Here is a 24,735-nt window from a genome sequence, read left to right as displayed (position 1 = left end):
AGTAAACGACCCAGGACTCAGGTTATCAGCGTGCGCTTTTTTAGTCTGCTCAGCCGCCACTTGGGAAACGGCCGGGACCTCAGGGGGCGTGTGCTTTGTCGCTAGGGCTTTATTGCGGCCTCACGCTCCCTAACACCCCTGGCCATCCCTTCCGACTCTGGCTTGGTGCTTGCAAATCGCTGCGGCCCCGTTCCGAAAGAGTGGCCAGCCGTTCTGTCGATTTCTCGTCACGGGCGCGACTACCTACTCCTCATGGCCCGTTTCAAGGCCAAACCTTCTTCCTTCTCCTCACACTCCTTGCTCCAACTCCAGGCTTAGGTCCTATTCACTCGTTTGACATTTGTCACTCTTTCTAATATAGCCCTTGGGCTAACTACACTCGTTCAATTGTTCGCTCGTTTCAAACCCTGCCTCCATCTTTCCTGCTGCCAACTTTTCCAAAGAATTCCAAAGAGAACACTCTACCGTCACTACACCGCCAAATCTCGCGCCTATGCATGGATGCCTATCAAGCTCGCATATTTTCATAGCCACCTCCGAATTAAACGAGCCGGATTTTTTCACAAGCTGCTCCTTGTCGTCTTTCCTTATCAGCGACTAATATATTATTGTGTCACCAATCCAAGGCACATAGCCGTCCCAAGTCAGCTAGCAACCTACCGCCTCCGCACTTCCCGCAGGCTCGAGTCCTGCTTCCACGAAGTCACCTGTCGGCTTCTGTCGGCTTCTGTCCTTGTTTATCCCTGATTTTTTGGCCACCTACATGTGCCTCAATTCCGAGTGAATCCATTCTGGCTGTCGTCGCCATGGCTGACGTCAAGACTCTGCCAGCTTCTAGTGGACGACGCAACATCAAAAACCTCCCGCCCATTCAGACATCCTTCAATGATGCTCAGTCAGCCTCCACCTCTCGCTGGCGACGCACTCGTCCTGTCGCTCCTCTGCCTGAGCAGATTGATCAAGCGCGCGTACCTCTAGCCGATCCTGCTCCAAAATCTATACTAAAACCTGCACTGAAGCTCGAACATCGTCAATCGAAGATGTCGCTATTCAACTTGTTCAGTCGACCTAAGGTGGAGAAGTTGCGAGGACATCATGAGACTGGTCTTGCGATTGCAATAGAGTCACTAAGGTCGCCTACACCGGCTTCCGCTCTGTCGGAGCCCAAACCAACTGTGCGGCTCAATCCAGTGAACGTTGTCTCACAGCCATCTCGAAGCCAGCTCGATCCTGCATCGAAGCCGAAGTTGCACAAAAGCTCCACATCCAAGCGACCACGGCAGCCGATCAATTGGGATCCACCACCTCTATTTCAGGCATACCCTCAGGCAATCAAGTACGACACTTTACAAGCTTCGACGTCTTCCCCGGATGCCCTATTGCGCTCGCAAAGTCAGAGAAAGCAATACAATGCACTGCAAGAGAAGTTGGAAAGCAAGCTTGATCTACCTGCAACAGCAGAGGGAGATGCAGATATCAAAAAATTAGAGAAAGCCGAGGCAAAGCACAAACGACTGACCTCCGCCTCGACGATGGGCTCACCGGAATTGACCAGGAAAATCTATGTCCTGGTAACATCGGGATTTGTATTGCAGTACGCGGGCGAGGGACCCTTTGATAGACTCCCCGAGAAAGTGCTTCAGTTAGGAAAGGAATCGGCCGCATTCGCCTGTGATCTTATACCTGGAAAACATTGGGTGTTGCAGGTTTCTCAAACAGCCAAGGAAGATGGCACAGTCTCCATGGTTCCACAAAAATCTTTCCTCTCGAGGTTACGACTCCAGAATGCAACCGCCAAACGAACAGCAACGAGTTTCTTATTAATATGTGAGAGTGCTGAAGAGATGGATTCTTGGCTGACCGCTGTGCGAAGAGAAATTGATGCATTGGGTGGAATGAAGTGCAGACCCGATTCGCAGTCGAGCTCCACTCCCGAAAACTCCCCGGAAAAGCAAATACGAGAGAAGCTCAGCCACCGATTCCTCACCCAGAAAGACACCAATCGCTTCAATAGCGGTCGAAGTCCCACTCAATCTCCTACCGCATCGCCGATTGACTCACCAACCATCGTCGCCCCCGACTGGGAAGGAAGTCGTTGTCGAAACCCTGCAAGCATTTCTGACGCTGCGTCTGTGTCTTCCTCGCGGTATAACTCAGTTAAGCAATCGACTGAAGCTTCATCAATTGCAACAACGACCGTTTCAACTGAGCAGCTGCAGTTGAATCACCTGCGAGAAGGCTCAAGGTTTTCTTTTATGTCCAATGGCACCTCAGGAACCGGGACGGTAACCGTCGCTACATCCCGGGGCTCGTCTCCAGCACCAACCTCCCCGCGGGCAGATACATTTCCCAAACCTGAGCCTGAGCCATTGCGAAGTGCCACATCACTAAAATCGTTTCATATGAACCCAAGCAATACTGCGACTAACCGACGGAGGTCGACGCAAACTTTACCAACGACAGATGAGGACCACTCTCTTTCTGCTAATCTGCACTCATCCAAGCCCCAAAGACATTCCACATATGGAGCGATAAGTCGAAACCAGCAAGAAGTCCCCCTCCCCTCGTCGCCATATGTCAATCACCCTACTCACACAAACATGAACCGGTCTCCGGTTAAGTCAAATCCTGGTTCTAGGAGTTCCAGCGCGCCGCCACCCAGAATGCTTATCCATTCCCCATCTCCAGAACAGACGACCGCGCGATCCACTCGACCTCAATCCACACTTGGGAGCCTGCCAAGCGCCTCAGCACTTTCCGCTTACTCCGTGAACCGGGTGTCACCCTCTCCGAAGCCTTTCTTTCGGCCGTTGCCGATCAGAACTCAAGATCCTAATGGGCCTCTAATCATCCCGCGGCGCTTTTCATCTCTTGGACCCCCTCCTTTACCCATTGCCATCGCAATCGGCCGATCAGTTTCCACTCCGACTAACCTTCCGCCTTTGCCCCCAACTCCGCCACTTCCGCAAGCCCAGAGTGGGCAACTGAAAACGCTCCGCCGTCCAACGAGCATGCAGATTCGGTCGGATCCCGCCCCCTTTCTCTCCTCCTCCCGTCCCACCACCGCATATAACCGCGCCGCCCCGAGTACCTCATCCTATCCTTCGGTTACGCGGTCATCATCCACTCTTACTTCGCATCCACCTCCTTCAACTCCAGTCATGCGGCAGCGCGTGCAAATGCGCAGGTCTATGCCTATCATAGGTCTTCCCCCACCTGCACCTCCTCCAAACATGCCATTGCCGCCTCCGCCTCCTATTGCACCGTCCATTTTGGCGTGAGTCTGCTTATTCCCTTACGCTGCTTTAATTGCTTTAATGTTGTTCTACTGCCTCTGGCTTTCCTTAGCTGTAAAAGCTATCTTTCTCAGGTCTCAAATTCATTCGGGCGTTTAAGGGGGAAGGCGGCAAGACGAATCCAGGCGTCTATATATGCGTAATGTGTGCGCATAAACTTCCTTTCAGCACTGTTCTTTTCTATGGATATCTCCTACCTTTCCAACCACACCTACTTTTCTTGTCTATTGCTTTGTTGAGGAGCGACATGCGTGCCGCTTAATCTTGATGGGTCCCTTCCCTGAGCTCTTGTACTACCACGACACTTCACGCCCATGATTTCATTGCGAGGGACCGGGAAATGGTCTTTGCTTCGTTCATGTAGTTTGCTGTACTTAGCTGGGCGGATGAGCCTCGAGATGAGATGGCACGGCATGGTTTGGCACGTTTTGTGATGGGGTCATGCATTGTGGAATTGAGAAGGATTGAGAACTGGCATCGCCTTTTGTTCAACTTAATTTGTACGACTTGCCCAAACTGCATTAAATCTTAGGATGCATTGATACAAGCTAGCAGGCCCTTTGCAGCTTGACCAGTTATCCTATGCCCTGTTGCGGCGTACACCTGACGTGGTCCATCCTTTACGCTTCAGCGATCGGCTTCGGCCACTTTAACGAGCTTGAAAGACGCTTCTGTTGAATACTCAAAGAAACCCTAACTTGCTTAAGAAAATTAGACTAGATATTGCGTGTAGGGCACCAGGCGCGCAATGCAATTACAAGCAGCAGAAACGTTTGTCATGTGAGATTGATGATTGTCTCAGCTATACGATGCGTTTATGTTTAGAGCTATGGCGTAGTTAATTCATCCAGCTCCTTAACCTTCCGCCCCAGCAGTATCCCGGCATTCTCGATCCACTTCCAGAATTTATGCGTCTGTAATCTCGAGACCCCGTTAGATAAAGCCCTAAGGTGTACATCTACTCCTATCAGAACTCGTCAGGATCAAATCGATGAGGATCTAGGCTATTTATGTAGGGGGGAAGAACTCCCCCTGTAGAACCACCTATTTGGCTTTCGACAACTCCTGCCGAACGCAGCTCTTGCAGCCGAGGGATTCCTACACCCCTAACCAGACGTTGCAGGCATCTGAAACCATTTGGGATACAGAACATTTTCGCAAGAAATATCGACGTAGCTTCGAAGCGCATTTGTAGGTTTGCGGCCAGGATAGGTAAGTTACCGTGGTGGAGGAGGAAGAATGTGCGTGGACGGGCTTTTCTAGGGATACAGTGGTGGAAAACTAACATATCAGGGTTGAAATCGGACATGAGAAGAAATTCTTCATAAACACAGTTTCTAAGCTCGGCGAGGGGTTCAAGGAAGGGAAACGGTTGAATTTCTGGACCAACAGACACGTTGATCTCAGAATCCATAGCTGTCGATCGCCCAATTGGCCCAAAAATACTGGCCCTTTTGGCGAAGCCAAATAGGACCTATTTTATCAGTTGACAATAGCGGACGTTCCGTTTTGTCGGAAATGTGAAACTAGTATAAGTGGCAAATTATACTATGGTTAATAAGAAAAATACCCGGAAGCGGCATGATCCTGCCATCCCGGTATTCCCGGCTTCGAGTTCAAGACGTCCAAAAAGAAGTCTGTAGAAATCGGACGTCGAGCTCTAGCTCATGCCCTTGAGATGATATTCTTAGCTTCGCATCAGGTGGTAGAGACATCTAGTATGGAGCAAATTAGCTAATGTATGCAGTAGCGATTTCAAAGAACATAGCACAACGCAGTATAGCTCATCAGTGTGGGCAGACACTCAGGAACTTCCTTCATGCTGCAGATAAACAGTTATTCGATAATTGGACCCAGGCAGTAGTTCAAAAATTGTGCCCTCATGACTTATCTTGATGATAGTACCTTAGTCTCTCAGAACGAGATGTTAAGAAATGTAATGCCTTTCTCAGGGGCGTGTCAGTGTGAGAACCAAATCTGTTTGTCGGGAGTTACGAGCGAGGAAGACGAAGTAGGGGAGGTAGGAGAGATATATATGCTTTAGCGGACATGAATGGCCCCTGCATACTTAATTCACTGGCTTAGTACCGTGCATAACCTAAAGGTAAAATGTGGAGAGAAAACTCAGCTAGGACCGCTTGGCAAATGTTCATCAGCTGTGAAGGATTTGCAAGCCTCAAGTAAGAGATGACATGTACAATATTCTCTATGTCCTTCCTACCAAAACACTTAAAAAGGTAAAATCTTAACTCACTAATACAACAACTCCCCCACCTCCTCTGCAATCTCTAAGCTACTAAAATGCCCCTGGCCCTCAAACCTTAACAATCAATAGGCACTGTTGAAGTACCTGTTGATGGCTACAACCAAAGCCGTCAACCGTTTGTCCTTAGGCCAAGCATCAATCGTGATGAAATTCGAATAAGTCTGCTTGCTCAGCGCATTCCACAGCGAATCCGAGATAAAGAGGCCCGGGAATACATTTTGCGCCAGATCAATAACGTTACGGCCAGCAATGCCTATCCAAGCTCACTTACTGTCAGGGTCCAGGGGAGCAGGAAGAGGCCTGCATCAGACGGGACTTGCTGAGGTGTCAGTGCTTTCAAGATAGACAGACGAGGCTGCGCTATCCTGGGTAGCCAAACTGTATTCGGAACGCCGTCATCGAAGAGTCCGTGATGGAGAAACTGACGCTTCCAGCATGACGTACTCCTTTGCCGGATCCTAACTCTGCGTAGACTTGTACGAGTTGTCTTAAACTAGCTAATAGATACTCGAGGGAATAATCATTCTGATTTACTCCCCTGGGCCAACGGACTGAGGGAATTCCTAAGTGTTGGTCGCCAGGAAGGATTTCAGTATGATGTGGCTTTGGGCTCATGTATGCAAATAAGCGCAGGACTACAGACTCTCTAGACTGCTTCTGCACCTCGTTAGCTAAACAAGAGAGGTCTTAAAAATCAGGATCATGCTCCGCGTTTCATCCATAGGCATCAAAGAGGAGAAGTCCCTTAGCCTTGATAGTTGGTCTTAGCTTTGTCGTGCTTTTTGGTATGGTTTAGAGTGAGAAACGCTTTGATTAGCAATGCCTTGCGCGGCGCAGTCTCCTGGACTCCTCGTACCGAGCAAAATGTTAAGGGATTTGAGGGATTAAGATTAAGATTGTTTTATCAGATCAGGGCTCCGCCGCAGCGGCAGATATCGGCCTTGAAGGGATTAGCTTCTGTGACATTATCGGAAAACAACGGGCGGGATTTTTAGAGTGCGTATCTAGGTCCGGACAATAGTAACAAGTCAAGGCAGTGGTTCTAGTTCAAAACATTTCTGGTTATGTGCGTCTTGTGATATTTTGTCGTCCAACAGTTTCACAACCTCCAAACTACAGCCTGTGAAGGCTCCAGTGTCCCCCCCCTGTGTGCGCGCGCTACACACACAGCAATTTCGGTAATTACTAGTTAAGTGCACCATCCAGCATAGATACTGTGCGCCTGCCAAAAGGGCTGTGCACCCGCAAAAAAGGCAAAGCCTTCAATCTTTTAAGCTTAATTACAAGAGTTAAACTTGAAATTCTCTAGTGCGTACGAAGCGAAATTGCTGTGTGTTGCGCGCGCACACGGGGGGGGGACACTGGAGCCTTCACAGGCTGTACCTTGGGATATATTCCATTAATTGTTGATGGATGCTTTAAATGTCCGCATGGGGTTCGGATGAAACATTTGGTGGTGTGTAGGATTATAGAAATTAATAAGTCTGAGGACTAGAGTTATACTGTATCTCATGTATTTGATCATCTCAAAATATGCTAGTTCAACTCACGGATACAACAACCTTTCCACCTCTTCCGCAATAGCCAAACTACTCGTCAGCCCCGGACTCTCAATCCCCAACAAATTAACAAACCCCTGAAACCCATCCTCCCTCTTGATATAAAAATCCTGGAATCCCTTCCCGCTCGTCACCGCCCCTAGCTTGCCTAGCTTCGGCCTGATCCCACAGTAATCCAGGCCAATAGCACTGCGATTAACGCCAGGAAGATACGTCTGGATGTCGTCAAGCGCGGCGGGGAGGTTACGGTCGTTGACGCGCAGGTCTGTCGGGTCGTCGACCCACTCGACGTCCGGCCCAAAGCGGATCCGCCCCGCCATATCGAGCGTGAGATGAGTGCCAAGGCCGCCGTGGCCCGGCACCGGGGCGGGATAGACCAAGATCGAGGGCTTGGGGCGGGAGAGCGCGTACGAGAAGTAGGAGCCTTTTGCGTAGTAGGGCCTGAAGTGGCGGTCTGGTGGGAGGATCATGTTGGAGATCGGGATCGCCGTCAGGCCCGCCGAGTTGACCAGCGTTTCGGCAGTGATGGAGGATTCCTCGTCACCAGATGATGTCGTTATCTTCCAGCCTCCGGCGCCGTTGCGGACGGCCTCGATCTTGGTGACTGGGGACTGGAACGCGCAGATGCCGCCATGCTCCTCGAAATCGCCTTCCAGAAATTGCATCAGCGAGTGGCTGTCAACAATACCGGTGGACGGACTCTCGAGAATGCCCGCCTCGGCGCGGACATCAGGCTCACGCCGTTTGCCTTCTTCGCGGGACACGAAGTACGTCGGGACGCCGATAGAAGAGGCGAAAGAGTGGACCTTTTCCAGTGCCTCCATTTGAAGCGCGTCTTGAGCCACGACCCATTTGCCGCAGTTCATGTGCGAAATATGGTGTTGTCGGCAAAGATCATACATCATTTCTTTCCCACGGAGACACAGGCGCGCCTTGAGTGACGTCTCGCCATAGTAAAGGCCAGCATGGATTACCTAGAAGAGAAAACGTAAGCTTTCCGCATAGATTCTGAAAGTCCGGTTCTTCAATGAAAAGGTCGAATATACACCTCTGAGTTCCGGCTGCTCGTCTCCGTCCCCACGCTTCCATGACGCTCAATTAGCACAGTTGAAACGCCTTCTCTTTCCTGAAGTTTCCGTGCAACTGCTAAGCCTACGACGCCTCCTCCAATTACAGCATGAGTGAAGTCTGCACTGCGGACACTGCTGGTTGAAAAAGACCGGTGGGAACGAGCAAGGGCCCGGTGCACTGAGCTGGCTGACATGGCAGAAAATCAAGTAAACTGGATGGAATATGGCATCACAAAGCGACCAATTGGAGAAGTCGGTAACATGGAACTACGAAGGGGAGCGCATAGGTGAGATCGAGGATGTTTATGACTTGGGATGAATGGTGGATTGCGTTTGGGTGCATGACGTCCGATCGGAGTTAATAGCTAAAACCAATGTTACCGTTTACGGAATAGTATTAGATAGGATATGTTGTTATCGATCTTCCAACGTAAATGTATCATGACTCGACGCTCCACGGATCGTGAAGCTAGAGTTCACATTAAGAGATTGGATTGGTGTGGAGAGATGTGAGTGGTGATTCCTTTGTTCAAAAATTGCCCTTGCCCTTTTTGGGTTCCTTTATTTATTTTTCAGAGACAGCACTTTAGCACTTCTTTGGAGGTAGATTTGGGAATACTTTAAGAACATAATCTATCAACCAGCTTCTACCTTGGACAGTCCAATCGAAGTCATACTCCACTTCCCTTCTCTGACCTTCCTCACCTGTACTCTCAGCTTGAACCCCAGTTCTCTTTCTAGCCTCTCAAACATCTTGACACCCCACCTCATTTTCTCCTCGTCCCCTGTCCTTGTAAAATAGTCCATGGAAACATATAAGGGCATGAGAATCTCTTCTGTACTAAGGGTGCTGGTATCCGAGAAGCAGTAATGCACGGAACGACATATTAGAGACGCGAATAATGAAGATTTATCGTCTAGTGGTTGTTTCGGGTGAGCTTCGGAGGGCAAGTGCTTCAGGAGCTGGTTTCTGGTACTGTGGATCAGAAGCTGGATGGCCCAGTACAAAAGGTGTAATATAGCAACTTCGATGGAGGCGAATTCGAGGGGATTGGGAAAGAGAATGTCATATTGGGTTCCAATGTTTTCCACATCTTCTCCGGTAGCTGGAGGAACCGGTGGGTGTGCATACTCGATTGGCGCAGGTACGGTCGCAATAACAGACTCACGCCAGATACCAATATCGTGCTCGGTTTCGGAAATTGAGTCGAGGAGAGATTTTATAACAGCAACATTTGTAACTGAATCACTTGAAAACGCCTCTTCGAGATCATCGGCTTGCTTCAAAATTGATGGTAGAGGAAGAATAATCTCGCACCAGGCGTCGAAGAAGATATTGCGGGAAGTATTCAGAAGTGTAATTGGGGCATTCATGCCTCGGTGCCGTTCTGCTTTCGAGAAGAAAAATTCTTTGCGGGCACAGAGGGCTCCGTAAAGCTAGACATCGTCAGTACACTCCACTTCATATACCAAAACAAGAAGTAGATGCGTACTCCCTGATATCTCGCAATTAAGATCAAATCATTAGTAAACGGCGTAGTCCCCGTCTTCTGCCCTCTGGTGTTCAGAAGCATACAGCAACCTTCAACATGCGACTGCCATCCTGCACCACCTTCGGCTGGCATAAATATTTCTATCATGGTCATAACCAGGGCCGTGGCAATGAGGTCGTCACGGTCGTTTGCGTCTGGCCGAGCCACCGCATCTCGAAGGAGTCTCAAAGCTGTGGTATATGAAGCGGTGCCGGAATGAATAAGTTGCGTATCCCGCCTTCTGCAGCCGATGAAAGCGGTAGCCAGTGCAGCAATAGCCGTGTCTAGAACTTTTGAGCAGCCTACCCAGGAACTTATTTGGTCTACCCAGGATCCAGGAAGTTTTATATCAGTCATGTTTAGGCGCGGCATCCTTTTTGGTCTACGAGGGTCTCCCACAAATAAATCGGTGAAGAGCTGGGCCATGCCATAAATGTTGTCAGGAGCTAGATTGAGTGGCTGGCGGATGGGACTCGCAACCAAAGTGCAGGAAACATTTTCACTGGAGCAGGGCCAGGTTGGAAAAGGGCTTTTTGGTGGTTCTTCACGATCAATGGAATTCAGTCGTAGAGACGCGAATTGATACTGCTGTGCAGAGGTTACCCTGTTCCAAGTTGGGTGAGGATTGTTTGATGTGACATTTATGAAGGTCTGGGAGTGATCATAGCCACCACACGATCTTCCGGTAGAGATGCAGCGGCCACATCTGGGTTGCTGCTTGTCACACTGCGAAGAGAACCGTTAGCGGATTAAGTTAGCTTCAGGCCCACTTTGGGAAGGAATATCGGGTGACATACCCCAAGCTTCCGCTGTCGACATGGTTTGCAACCACGAGACTTGCCAGCGACACCTACCATGGCTTATATGACGAGCCGTAACAAGCCGGGATAGAGTATATAGCCATCAATGGTGTCAATGGGAGGAGAGGGATAAAAAGGGAGTTATGAAGTTGATACAGAAGTCAAAGTTTAACGTGCCACCCCAGGAAGCGAGACACCTCCCAAGCGAGTCACCTACCCCCGATGCATTTGTATTAATAATAAAATCAACAACGCCTCTACATTAAATTAAAATAGCCTAAATTGAAGCAACTGTGCTTCTTATTATAAACGGAAATGGCTTAGAAGTTTTTAAGTATATTATAGGCGTAAATTTACCCCAGTGTTAGTTAATTAAATAGCTTACTACTATACTACTCTAAGCCTCCCTTCTAGATTAACTTACCACTAAATTCCCTTTTAAGCTAAGGATTCTCCTAAAAGGCGTATATAAAGGATATCTAGTCTTAATTTTATTTACTAGTATTTAATATAGCTCTAGTAGAGACGTCTCTTTTTTATACTCCTTTTAGGCTAACTTTTAAGTAGTAAAAAATAAGATAGAGACCACGCATTAGGAAATGGAGGTTCCTTTACAGGCAAGGCGCGCTCGCTTCCCTACCCTAGTTTGGCCAAGACCCAACCTCAACCTTGACCATAAAAGGCCTTCTTCCTCGCTGCTTTTGCCCTTATGCTCTATCTCCTCTTTTCTTTCCCGCTACTGTGCCACCTTAGACTCTAGCTATTAGCCGTGAGGCATTTTCCATTCCCTTAGCGTCTATATAGGTGCTCTACCTACCTTCCCCAATCTCCGCATGTTTTATACTAACGATAACCTAGCGCTGTAACTCCTTAGCCCTTTTTATGGGACATATTTATACTCTCCTAGTGTTAACGCGTGCTTTAGTCCTACTATATTCCTCCTCTCTTCTCTCCTCTCTCCTCTCCTCCTGCCCACGTCCCCTACCGATTAGTGCACTAGAACGATATTTCCATTTATCCCCTTCTTTACCTCCGCCTTTAGTAATGTTTTAGGCGTAACTATAGTATACAACTTAATCCCTATTAAAACAGTTATAAATGGTTATAAGGCTATACTAAGAACCACCTAGTAATGGATTATATAGGTTATAGCTACTGTAAGCTGCGGGACGCGTTAGGTATTATTATATTACAGTATTATAATAAAGGCGAAGCCGGACGCTAAAATAGGTCCTTAGCAAAACTATAGGCTAATGCTAATTACTTAGCTTAGTTAAAGCTGCGCTGCTAAAAGCTAGAAGCCTTTACCCTCCTTAACGCCTTTATAACCTAAACCTAGACTTACTTTTCTCTAATAATTAGAGGATTGTATTACGATTAGAGAAGCCGCCGGGTATTAGTCTAATTTAGCCCCTATTTAGCTAAGGAGGCACGGGTTATATAGAGATATCCCTTATATAGACCTAAGACTTATAAAGTAGAATTTAGAGGTAAACAGCCTATCTAGTAGTATAGCCTAACTTCTAGTAGAGTTAGTGTTATAACCTTACTCTTAGCTAACAAATACTAGAGGAAAATTCGTGTATTTAATCTCCTAACGGAGCTGGACTTTATACGGTGGCTATATTAGCTAAAAGGGCGTAATAGAATAGATATAGGCGTAATTACCTAATCTACTCCCGCTATTTGCCCTCTAATATTATTTATAACATCCGGCTACGGGTAAGAGTAAAAGTAAGGCTTTTACGTATATTTAGGAGGCTAAGTAGCAACTATAAGCTCCGTAGAGTATAACTAAGGAAGTTCCTTAAATCTTAGGGAGAGATTTAAGGATACCCTTATTACTTAAAGTGTCTTTTAATACTTATAGTAGAATTACAGCACGCCCTTTACCTGCCTAATATTAGGAATTATAGTCTTATAGAGGATCTAGTATAGAGAATCTAGCTCTCTGGTATAATTAGGCTAAAATAGACATATTAGCGCTAGCCCTAACCCTAAGGAATAAGGGTAGAGGAGTTACTTTACCACTAACCTCCTTAATAAGGAGGCTTAGCGCGATACCTCTATTAGAGGCAGAATATGCTAGTTTAGTTAGTTAGGTCTTAATCACACTTTCCTAATAGGCGTTAATCTTATAATAGAGTTTAAGCCCATATAAACCTTTATATATTATAAACGGTAATTATAAATAAAGTGTAAATTACATATTTTAATTCGCTATTAAGCTAGTAGGGTTATTTTAGTGTAAATACTGCGGGTATAAGCTAGTGGCGAAAAGGGGACTAGCGTGGACTTAAAAGCCTAGCGTAACCCGTCCTTTAGGGCTATTAAAAAGGTATAAGGCAATAACAACTCTAATAACAATAGTAGTAGCAACGGTGGCATCTTCTCAACCCCTTCGTTTTTATTTAGAAATTTCACTTAATAATATTAATTTCTATACTATACTCCTTAAAAAACTGAGGGCTTCTTAGTATTATACGACTATAGCCTTTAAGGCAAATATAAGCAATATACCTAAAAAGAGAAGAATAAAAAAGGGGAAAGTACCTCGCTTCCCTCTAAGAGATAATTCTATAAAATATTTAGGCTAGTTACGCTTAGGCAAGTTATTCTATATTATCTTTTTTAAATATTCTATTTAATAAGGCACCCGTAGATCTTAAGGCTTTTAATAAGTATAAAGATATTTATAAGAATAAAAGTAATATTTAAGGCGCTAGAGGAAGCAATTAAGGTAATTTAGTAATTATTTCCTCCCTTTTTTTCTAATAATTATAAATATATCTAACGGCCAGCAGCAAACTTAATATTTATTAAAAATAATATAGCTAGCCTAGACTTAGAACTTAAAGGCGATAAAGCTAGTAATACTAGTAATAAAGCTAATAAAGTTGGCGATTAACTAGTACCTTATAAGTTGGGTATATACTTCCCCCCTATATAACGGCCTTGCTTAATAATTATTAGGTAACGGAAATAACCGCAGTAATAAGGATAATAAGGATAAGGAGCTACCTTCTTTAAAGGAGCTGAAAGATCTCTTTAGCGTATCTATATATAACTATCTTAAGCCTATAGCAAAATATATTAATAAAATAGATAGCTTAGCTAAGGGAATTAATATTATAACTATCCCCTAGGCTATATAGAAGTTGGAAACCTACGTAGTAACTAACTAAGACTCCTTAATAGCCAATGATGCGGATAATATTAGTAAGTTACGGATATTAAAATATCATTACTATAACCTAATAACCATAATATATAGACAATCCGCTTATTAGGGAGGAGGGTAATTATAAAAAAAAAATATAGGAGGTAAATTATCCTTTATACTAAGGAAGCGGAAGCTTAATTAGCTTAAGCGGGATAACGTTATTAATTATAATTCTAATAACCTATGAGGTGAGGATGTGAATAGGGAGTCCAATGATAGAATAATAGGTGTATTGTATAAACAGAGACGAATCCTTAAGGGAAAAGGAGGAGTCTGTGTGTAAGGTAGGAAGGGTTTTCCCTAGGCACGTATAGAGCACGTACCTTACAGGCGAGTCACCCCTGGGTTACCCTAGGGTCGCCCGTACCTTGCGGCTATATAACTATCTACTTAGGTTTTACCTAATAATACCCCCCCCTTTAAAAAGGGTTATCCCCGATCCTTTATATACTTAAGCCTTAATAAAACCCTATAAAAAACCTTAGTAAGGAAAAAATTTAGAGGGGAAAGAGCGTCTTAATTTTTCGTATAGAGGGATAGGTGGTACATATACGCGGCGCGAAGATATTAAAGAACTTTAACCGGCGGTTAAAGTTGTCTAATTGGTTAGATTTGCCTTACTAAGACTCCCCTGCATTTAACTAAGCTAGTAGTAATTTTATATACCCGGCATAAAAAATCCTAATTAGTCCATTTAATAGGTAGAGCCAGTGAAGCTTAATACCGTCGCCTAAATTCGGTAGACTAAAAATATTCCAAAGCTTGCTTGTGTAGGTAGGTCGCTAATACCTTACGGGTAGGTTATAGGTTATTTATATACAGCTAGATTTGTAGACGGTAAGGCTATATACCTATTAAATCCGCTACTAACCCTGCTTTGGCCTTACGCTATACTAGCGTAGCGCCGTATATACTTCGTAGGTAGGTTATAGGTTATTTATATACAGCCAGATTAGGATGGTAAGGCTATATACCCGTTAAACCCACCGCTAACCCATGTTTTAGCCTTATGCGTTGTCTGCGTAGTATATACATAGAATAGTATATAAGTTATTGGTATAGGTTATCACCGGCAGGTTACTAGTAGGTCGTAGACCCCAATTAAATAGACCCCGGTTATAGATAGGCCTATTCTCTAATATATAAACAATCTGCTTAGCTAGTATAAAGTAACGGACTAGGTTTAGAAAGGGTGCTTTTTAAATTAAGGCTATAGTTCTTATAGCAATTGTTGCTTATTTTTTAATCCCTTAGGACGTCCTCTACTTCGCTTTAATATAAGTTGTGTTTTAACAGCGGCGCTTGCTTTTCGCCTGCGCTTTAGCTATAAGGCTAGGGTATCCCGCTTACGGTACTTATCTAGCAGTTATTAATAATTCTTAAGTTCTGTCTCGTATGTCTATTTATTATACTTATTTAACCATCCTAGCCATTTAATAAGGTACTATGGTTATCTAGCACGATTTTAGTAGGTAATAATTACTTCTACTTTCTAGCTGCCTTTCTTAAGCTCTTTTACTGCTAGGGGTTAGAACCTAGGGCGTAACCTATAAGGCTCTAGTAGGGAGATATAGAAAACTAAGTAGAGCCGTACTATAGTAGGTAGGAGCTCTAGCTTATATACTTGCTACCCTACGCGCTCTAGGATCTAAAACGGTCCCATAAACTTATAGTTAAGCTTTTTGTAGGGACGTTTTGTACGGATGTTCTTAGAGGAGAGTAGGACTCGTTTACTAACGGCGAAGTGCTTAGCTAGGTGGTGATAATTGTAGTATTTTACCTAAAGCTTTTAGGCGTATATTATTAACGCCGCCGCTACCTTACGTGTAAGACGTAGGCATTATAGGTGCGTCTCTACGAGTTGGACATTTGTTAACTTAGACCCCTCCCCACCTTATTAGATATCTTAGACGCTATCTAAGACTTTATCTAGGACATTTAGCAGCTAGATATAGGCGAGTTTAATAGGGGAACGCTTCGTTATAGTATAGACCTTAGAGTTATAGGCAAAGGCTACTTCTTTAAGTAGGGAGGCCTAATTAGACTGTTCCCAGTTTATAAATATATATAGGTATACCTTAAGCTCCTAGTTCTAACGCTCCGTCTAACTATCTATCTACGGGTAGAATATAGTGCTAAGTTTACATTAAACGCGGAGATAGTAGTATATAGTGCTCTAGTACTCGCTTGTAAATACACTACCCCTATTAAAGACGATATTATTTAGAGGCCCTATTTACGTAAAGACTCTAAATAAGAGTTCTATAAGTTACGTAGCATTAATTATCTTACGCACTAGATAGTAGCGCACTAGCTTTATAAAATGGTCTATAAGGATAAGAACGGAGTTATACTCTACGCTATTAGGAGCCTTAGACTCTAGAAGATCCGTAATAAAGTTAAGTAAATAATGCTATTAGGCTTAGGTGGGGACCTAGAAAGGCTGCAGCTTACTATAGGGTTTATAGCGGCGCGATTTAAAGCATTAGTAGGCATTATAATTATCTAGGTATTTACGGAGGTCCTAGGTAAGGCTGTTCTAAGTATACTTTCGCGTAATTACCTTAAAAGTACGGTTAAAACTATAGTGGCCGCCTATAGGATTGTTATAATTCTGCTTAAGGATCTCCTATTACAGTAGTATGTAATTTAGCACCTAGACCTTATTATTTTGCCTTAGGAGTCCTTAATTATTAAGGGTGTAGTCCTTATTACTAGTAGGAACTTATTCCTAGGTTAACTAATTATATATAGAGCGTGTAAAGGCATCCCTGTTTTATACTCTATAAATAAAATTAATTAGTGACTTAGGGGGGTGTTCCATAAACGCCGTTTCGGCTAAAGCAGCTACTACTACCTCTTGCTATAGCACGAGACTCTACGTAAAGTTAGTGCTAGTAAAGTAACATATAATATATAGGTAACTCGCTAGGTTATTATAGGGGACCGTAGCCTAAGCTAAGGGGTCTTCCCTAGGGTTAAGCGCCATTAGGCCGGTTAAAGTGGTCTTAAAGAGAATAGTAGGACGCTCTAGTCCGCCAGTGCTAAGTTTATAAGGGTCACTCGTATACTACACGCATGTTACTTACTAGTTTAGTATAGTAGCACTAGGGCCGCCCATAAGGCCTATAACCCGCAACTTTTGCTATAATGTAGGCAGTATAGCATTAAGGAGTGTCCTCTTACTGCTATCTTTAAAGCCTTTAGTATAATCTAGGTGCCAGAATAGTATATTAGCGGGATTTGCTTTACCTAGCTTATATTTAATCTTAAAATTAAACTTAGCTAGTTCCTTAATGTACCAGGCCTAATAAGCAGATAAGCTCTTAGTAGTTATAAAGTACCTAAAATTATTATAATCGCAGAGCACGCGCGTTACATACGCGGCGTGTTTAAGGTAATAGCGCTATATCTTAAAGCATTGCACTATAGTAAGTAGTTCTTTGTTATGCGTATTATACCGTACTTCTAGGCTAGTAAGCTTCTAACTATAATAAGTAATCGGGTGCTAGTAGAGTTAATCCCCCTACCTTAAAGGCTGTAGAAGTATACCGCTATAGGTATAGTTAGAAGCGTTAGTAATTACTATTAGGGGTAAATTAGGGTTAAAATGGCGAAGTAGAGGAGCCTATATAAACGCAGCGCGTAGCTTACGGAACGCTTACTACGCGTCATTAGGCTAGAACCAAGTTTAGTACTATTTAATAGGCCCTTTTAACTTACGCTTCTTTTTCTTCTCCCTATTTAACGTTAGGTTGTAATATACCCATATAAGATATACGTGTAGGGGGTATACGGTATTTAAGTAGTTCTAGATAAATCGCCTATAAAAGTTAGCAAAGCTAAGAAAGACCTAGATATCCCTATAGGACTTAGGCTTAGGCCATTCCTTAATAGCTTTTACGTAGTTAGGGTCTATTATAATACCCCTAGGGGTAATAATAAAACCTAGGAACTTAACGTTCTTAGTATAAAAGATATATTTTAATAGTTTGGCGTATAGGCCCTAAGCGCGAAGCTGTCGCAGTACCTGCTTAATATACTTAACGTACTTATCCTTATTATTTAAGTAGATAAGAATATTATCTAGGTAAACTATATAGATAGTATCCACTAGGGTTTCTAGAGCTTTATAAATGTAGCTCTAAAATATTATAGGGGCGTTGGTAAGACTAAAGGGCATTACTAGGTACTTAAAGTAACTATAGCGTGTCTTAAATATAGTCTTCTATTTATCTCCCTTTTTAATGCGAATTTTATAGTACGCATTACAAAGATCTAGCTTTATAAATATCTTCGCATAGCTAAGCCTATTAAAGAGTTCGCTAACTAGCGGTAGGGGGTACCGGTTTTTAATTATAATCTTATTTAGGCGTCTATAGTCGACGTATAACCATATTATACTATCTACTTTCGGCATAAAGAGGATGGGCGCTCTAATAGGCGACTTGCTAGGCCTAATCCAGCCCTTTTTAAGAGCACTGTCTAGGTACTCTTATAAGATCTATAACTCTTTCTATAAGAGGTTATAGAGGGGCATTTATAGTGGCGTCTTGCCTTCTTCTAAGTTAATTATATAGTTATACTTAGAGTTCTACGGTAGTATACTTGCTAGCTTATTAGAGAAGATATTAATTTCCTCTTTATATATATCTAGTAGGCTAGGGGCCACGGAGGTTAAAGCAACTATTGTATAGTAGTGTGCTTCTAGGAGCTAGTAAAGAGAAGGGTATAGCCAATATACATTTTATAGGTATACTCGCACTAAGAGTATATATAGCTCTGCTATAGTATACTTAATAGTTTTAGGGTTTTAATTACCTCCCCCTTATATATAGGTGGTCTGTGCTAGCACCAAAGGGTCTCTATAGGTACTTACTGCCAGTGACGGCAGGTCCTCTACTATATTTATAACCGGTGTCTTTACGTCCGGAGGGTCTATACGGGTACTTGCTGCCAGTAATAATAGGTCCTCTATTATATTTATAACTGGCGTAGAGAAGAAGTCTTCTGGCTATAGCGAATAGACTATTTTACTAGCCTTAATATCTGCTAGAAGAGCATTAAGGGTAACTATTTAGAGGCGTCTAGGGTCTAAAGTACCCTAGACAAACTATTTAGAATGGAAACTAATTAATAAATCTACTTCCGCAAGCTAATCCCATTTAAGAACTATATTATAACTATTAAATAAGCTGCCCTAAAAGGTCTGCGGGCTAATAGTATAAGGGGTACCCTAGAAGTCGCTAGTGGTAACTATTAAATTATAAGCATCCTAAATTATTATCTAGTTGCTATTAAGGAAACGTATAATAGGTTTACGTAAACGTAGCGCGTAGCGTATAGGTAGGTTAAACCTACGGACAACATCTTAATTAATAAGGTTAATTTGGCACCTATTGTCGTATAAGGTATATAGGCAGACTTCGCCCTAGGGCGTATTTATTATAATATATACCATAATACGTTTCTTCTCTCCCTCTATATTAGGCCCTAGTTGCAGTTAAAAGAGATACGCTATTAGGGCTTTAGGTTTTCTAAAGCCTAAGCTAACTTCTCTTTATTAGCCTTCTTTTAGTGTTCCTTATAGTGGCCACCTGCGGTCCTTTAACTCGCCTACGTAGTACCGGCGTCTAAGGGGTCCCCTAAGCTATCCGGCTTTTAGGTAGTCTCTCTAGGAGTTTACTTAGAAAAGCGTCGCCCTTTTTAGGTTCTATTCCCTAAGCCTAACTCTATAGAGCCTATGCTGCGACCGCGCTTTATATACAAAAATTTACCGCTACTACTTACGCGATCTTCCGCAAGCTTTATAGTATTAAGCAATTACTCTATACGGCGGATTTTGTTAAAGAGGTCTTTAGCGGTTCTTACCCGTTAGGCGAAGTTCTGGTAGAAGAGCTCTGCTTATAAGTAGGCTGGGAGATATAAGAACTAAAAGTCTACCTATTATTTAGGATTAATAAAAGGGGTATATAAGAAGAGGTCCTCTAAGCTANNTATANNGGCTAGNAANACGTNAAACCTNNAGTTCTCCTTTATAATAGCCGTATAGTATATTATAGCGTTATTAAAGCGTCTTACTATAGGGTTCCTAATCTAGTCTTAGACTATAGTCTTAAATTTATCCTATAGTAAAGGACCCTTATCCTTAGTGCCTAACCGGCAATAAACTAGTTAGGTAATTATCTTCTTTTTTATAAGACCTTTAATAGCCTAGCGCGTGCGTCACTTACAGTTATAGTTAGCGTTATTAACCTTAAATCGGTTCTCAACTACAGCGATCCACTGGTTAAAATGCTGTTAAGTAGTACCGCTAATATTAGGTAATAACTTCTTAACTAGGGCGTTAAGATTTAATCGGCGTATATATTCGCTACGTAACTCGTACTCTTTACTAGAGAGGCAATAGGAGGGCTTTATTAAATTAATGATACTCTATAAGTTAGCTATTTTCTTAGCCAGCTTATCTAGCTCCTTTATGTCAGCGGTATTAGGTAGGACGCTAGTAACCTTACTAAGCTCCTATTAAGCCTAGGTATATAAGTTAAACTAGTTTTTAGCGTTTATAGATATCTAATCGTTTTAAGATTTAGAAAATAGCTTAGATGCTGCTGGTGTACTTCTAGCGGTTTTATCCGCACTAGATCCTAAGGCGTTCTACAGTTGCATCGCTAGCGTATTACCGTCAGGTATAGGCGTCGGTTTTCTTTTCGGAGGCATTGTAGAAAAATTAAACCAGCTATCCTCCTAAGGGGATTGGTAAGGATTTAAATGTAAGATAAGAATGTAGATAGGGAGTCCAATAATAGAATAATAGGTGTATTGTATAGACAGAGACGAATCCTTAAGGGAAAAGGAGGAGTCTGTATACGAGGTAGGAAGGGTTTTCCCTAGGTACGTGTAGAGCACGTGCCTTACGGGCGAGTTACCCCTGGGTTGCCCTAGGGTCGCCCGTACCTTGCGGCTATATAACTATCTACTTAGGTTTTACCTAATATAACCCTACTAAAGAGAGTAGCGGGGGTAGCGAGGGCGGTAAGGGTAGTAATGGTCTACGTCCCTAGGGGTAATAAGGGCTGCTTACCTGTTACAGAGACTTGTTTTTTAGCCCCCCTGTTCCTCCTGTTCTTAACCTTAGCTTTTAATATCCGCAAGTTAACTAGTAAATAGTATCTACTCTATAGCCTGCTAGCCCTTTACTTTAAAAGCCTACCCTTTTCTACTGTATTAAACCACCGTATAATAAGGCTAGCAGTTATATTTATAATAAGGAGGATAGTAATAGCGATAGCGTTACTGATAACTAGAGTAACATTTTAAACCTAGAGCCTACTATAAAGCGCTATACCTAGGCTAAAAAAGATAAATTTAATAAAATAAACTTGCATAATAAATAGGAGATTGACGATATTCTAGGGGAAAGAATAACTAAGTTAGGGCGTAAATATAAGGTGGCTTAAAAGCCTACCTAGGTTTATAAAAACGGGCTTTTAAATTTTAAAGATGCCCTTAAGTTTTACTAAAGACGCGTCTGGTATACTAAGGTTAAATTACTATAGGTACACTCTATAAAAGTAAAGGGCAGAGCTACTATACGCAAGGGACGGCGGTAATACTTTAGGGTATCCTCGTTCTTAGATAGTGGTGCTCTTTTTAGCTTAAAGGTCTATTTCTAGTTTAGCATTTTTATCCTTAGCGCATTTAGCAGGAGTATTTTATAATCGCTAGTTAAATAGATTTAAATTCTTTATACGCTCTACACGATATATAGTAATAAAACTTTAATTACCGCCTCGCGTAAGCTATATTCTCGTTTAGCTAGTTACGTTATACTATATTTCTATATTTTAGAGTTTTAATACCGCCCTAATTAAGGATACTTCGGTATCCTAGCTTATCTCCTATAGCGGCTTATACGGATCACTTTATATTCTACCTTTTACTTATTTTACGTTATAAGTGCGCTAAAGAACGACTGCTATAGGCCCTACTAAAGGACTAATAAAATATACCTCTTAGCCTAAGAGAATTCTAACTATTTTTTTTTATAACTATTTTCCACTTAAATCCTCTACTTAAATCGCTCCTCTACTATCCAACTTAGAATCTTTTTAGGATAGCCTTCTTCTTAACACACCTAATACTATAGCATTAATTTAGGCATTATAATTGTTCGTACTAACTTAATAGCACGAGTAAGTCGTATCCACGGGCACGAAATACATGTAGTATCGTATGCTTGTTTGGATGGTGACTGTCGATTGTATAAAGCAGACTACGTGGTCTATATACTGATACACCTCCCCCCTAATTAGTTAGTGCTTCATAAGTGCACCAGACGCGTAAGCGAGTGGTTAGTGCACTGAACGCGTAAACGCGTACCTGGTGTACCGAACGCGTAAGCACGCGTTTGGTACAACAGGTGCTATAATTATACACTGGCAGTACTTGAAAAATAAAACCACCTATATATAGCCTCCGTAATTGCTTTAATAAAACCATAGAATATAAAGGAAAATACATAGGAAATCTCCCCCGAGGTGCCGTCTAGGCTGCCTTTTAAACGGTACCTTAAGCTGGCCGTAAGTCCTGCTTACGGTCTATAAAATAAACCGTACGGCCTTTTAACGGGCAGTAAGTTAGATTTTAAGGGCCGCTAAGGCGCTAGTGCTAAGCGAGCCAATGGCGATTTTCTATCCCGGGGATGGAAAATCGTAATTGGTTAATTTAACTACCCTATAAAATTCGGCAGGTCACGTAAGTCCACCAAGTTCCACTGTAGCTTTCTACCGTTTTCCACCTATACCGTATAACGAGTCGTACGGCCTTTTAACGGGCCGTAGACATACCGTAGGTGCTCCGTTAGTCCCATTCTACCCATTTTATAACTTTTAGGTTAAGCTTATTTGTGTTAATTAGGGTTTTAAGGGCTTAATATAGCTTTGCCTTAGTTATAGCGTCCGCTAGATTATCTCCGCTGCTAATCTATTTAACCTCCATAATCTCACGTCGTTCGTAGGCCTAATATAAGCACATTAGGTTAACTATAAGCCTCTTCTCTTTTATCGTACCTAGTTTAACTAGGCAGTTATAAAGGGACTTTAAATCAGTGTATAAAACTAGGGGTAATTACTTTAGTTATAGAATCTTCTAGACCGTTAATTTAATTGCAGCTACTATATTAAATCTATAAGCTAGTGCATATAGTTTAGAAGCTAGTATACTATAGGTTACTTATTTATACTTAATTAAAGACTAGTGCAGTATATTTACGTCCTAATTGTAGTCTATAAGTATAATTATAAAGCTAATTTGTAATAATAGGTCTTTATTATTAGTAAAGGAGGCGTCCGTAAATACTAGTAGGCTAAGGGAATTTAGGTCTAGTGGTACAAAAGTAAGTCCCCTTACTGCATTATTAATTTGCCACTAAATGCGCTTATTAAGCTACTTAATATTTTCTTCTTATAGATCTACTACCTGGGCCGCAAAGGATAAGTCGTAGGCAGATTTAGGTTGGCAGACTATAGCAATATAGGCGCCTCTTACACGCTATGCAGCGTATTAGTCCTTTATATTTATAGTCTTATAGGTCTCTCCGCGGGAACTAGTAAGGTTTATAGGCTTTGCTATAATAAGCTTTAGGTTTTAAGCTTAGCGTTCCTAAGTTAGCTTAATTAGGTTGCCCTTTTATATAATTAGGCCTCTATTAAACTTAATTGGATTCTGCTTAGTTAACTACTCTCACGGCTTTACTAAGAACTTAGCCTTTTATAGTTTAGTTTCTTCAGCATCCGTAAAGGTCTAGTCTACTAGGAATAGGGTATCGTCTATTTGAAGTCTAACAATACTAAGGCCGTTCGATGGGCTGTATAGGAGGTAGGGGTTATAGGTTAACTGTTCCATTTTAAGCTTACTAACGTGATGCTAGTGGTACGTTTTAAACCAGTGGTTCCCAGCTTCTAGTACTCCGTAAAGAGGTTTTATAACCCGTAAAATTATTCCTAGTTATAGGTTAAGCTTACAGGGTAGTCGTATAAAGATGTCCCTACTTAGGTAGGTATTGGACTGCACGTAAACTTGCGAAATGTCCCGTAAGTATAGGGCTACGGGTTTGGTTTACTATAGTCTTAGCACAAGTGCAAGTATAATTTATTGGCTGACTCGTTAAATTATAGGCGATTGTGTAAGGACTAAGTCCTTTCCCTTGTCGTTATAAACTTATACGACAAGCCTTAATTTCTTAAAGGCTTTATTAGTACTAGGGTGCTTAATCTTATTAATAAAGCGTGAGTTAAATATACGGACGCCTTACGGGACGTCTTTCTCTATTATAACCGTAAAGATACCCTTTTTAAGTAGTCCGTTAATCTCTTTACGTTATAAGTCCATAAACGGGGTTTCCTATACTAGAACTAATATATCCATAGGCGGAGATTACCTTACGGATATTCCTATAGAGGTTAGGTGATTTTCTATTACGGTATTCTTAGTTACGGGGTGCTTTTAGGGGCGTCCTCAACCACGCTTTACAGTAGATTTAGTAGGTTTAGTGGGTTTCTAGGGGACTTCTAGGGTAGGCAAGGGTGCTTCCAGTTCGTCTAATTTAGCGGGTGCTTCCGGTTCGTCTAGTTTGACGGGTGCTTCTAGTTCATCTAGTTTAACGTTATAGGTGTTTTCGGGCCGAAAGTAGGGTTTTACGGACATGCTTTTAAAGCTAGTTGGCCTACTAAAAAGCTATACGCAGTACGTCTTGTTTTCTATGGCTAGTAGACAATAAGGTCCATTCTAACTGCCGCTTTCACGCCATATAAGGACTTTAGAGTTAAGCGGGAGGTCGTGTACTAGGGTTGTATTAGGTCCGTTGCGGTAGTATAGGGCGTTATTAATAGCTTGCTTAGCCTGTAGCTTAACTATTTCAGTTATTACCTTCCGTATTGCAGCTACTTGTTCCGTAATAGATGGGGTAGGAGGGCCTAGGTTGCTTAT

The 24,735-nt window shown here is 42.6% G+C and overlaps 3 protein-coding genes across 3 annotated transcripts; 1 reads left to right on the top strand and 2 right to left on the bottom strand.

Moving 5' to 3' along the window:
• Window positions 1-806: 806 nt before the first annotated feature.
• On the top strand, window positions 807-3,281 carry K441DRAFT_536663 (uncharacterized protein; the record flags this gene model as incomplete). The annotated part of the gene is made up of 1 exon (XM_067642431.1): window positions 807-3,281. The coding sequence occupies one exon, from the start codon at window positions 807-809 to the stop codon at window positions 3,279-3,281; it is 2,475 nt and encodes an 824-aa protein (XP_067509348.1).
• Window positions 3,282-6,953: 3,672 nt separating this feature from the next.
• K441DRAFT_626902 (FAD dependent oxidoreductase) lies at window positions 6,954-8,511 on the bottom strand. The gene is made up of 2 exons (XM_067646151.1): window positions 8,170-8,511; window positions 6,954-8,095 (listed from the first exon to the last, which is right to left on the bottom strand). The coding sequence occupies exons 1-2, from the start codon at window positions 8,383-8,385 to the stop codon at window positions 7,109-7,111; spliced, it is 1,203 nt and encodes a 400-aa protein (XP_067509347.1). The 5' UTR covers window positions 8,386-8,511; the 3' UTR covers window positions 6,954-7,108.
• Window positions 8,512-8,697: 186 nt separating this feature from the next.
• On the bottom strand, window positions 8,698-10,608 carry K441DRAFT_626899 (uncharacterized protein). Its single transcript, XM_067646150.1, has 3 exons — window positions 10,521-10,608; window positions 9,685-10,449; window positions 8,698-9,628 (listed from the first exon to the last, which is right to left on the bottom strand). Exons 1-3 carry the CDS (start codon window positions 10,578-10,580, stop codon window positions 8,828-8,830), a joined length of 1,626 nt encoding a protein of 541 aa, XP_067509346.1. The 5' UTR covers window positions 10,581-10,608; the 3' UTR covers window positions 8,698-8,827.
• Between the last annotated feature and the right edge of the window lie 14,127 nt (window positions 10,609-24,735).

The sequence above is a fragment of the Cenococcum geophilum genome, assembly GCF_001692895.1.
Source record: "Cenococcum geophilum 1.58 unplaced genomic scaffold K441scaffold_3, whole genome shotgun sequence".
NCBI classification, from domain to species: domain Eukaryota; kingdom Fungi; phylum Ascomycota; class Dothideomycetes; order Gloniales; family Gloniaceae; genus Cenococcum; species Cenococcum geophilum.
This window is presented reverse-complemented; position numbering and strand designations above follow the sequence as displayed.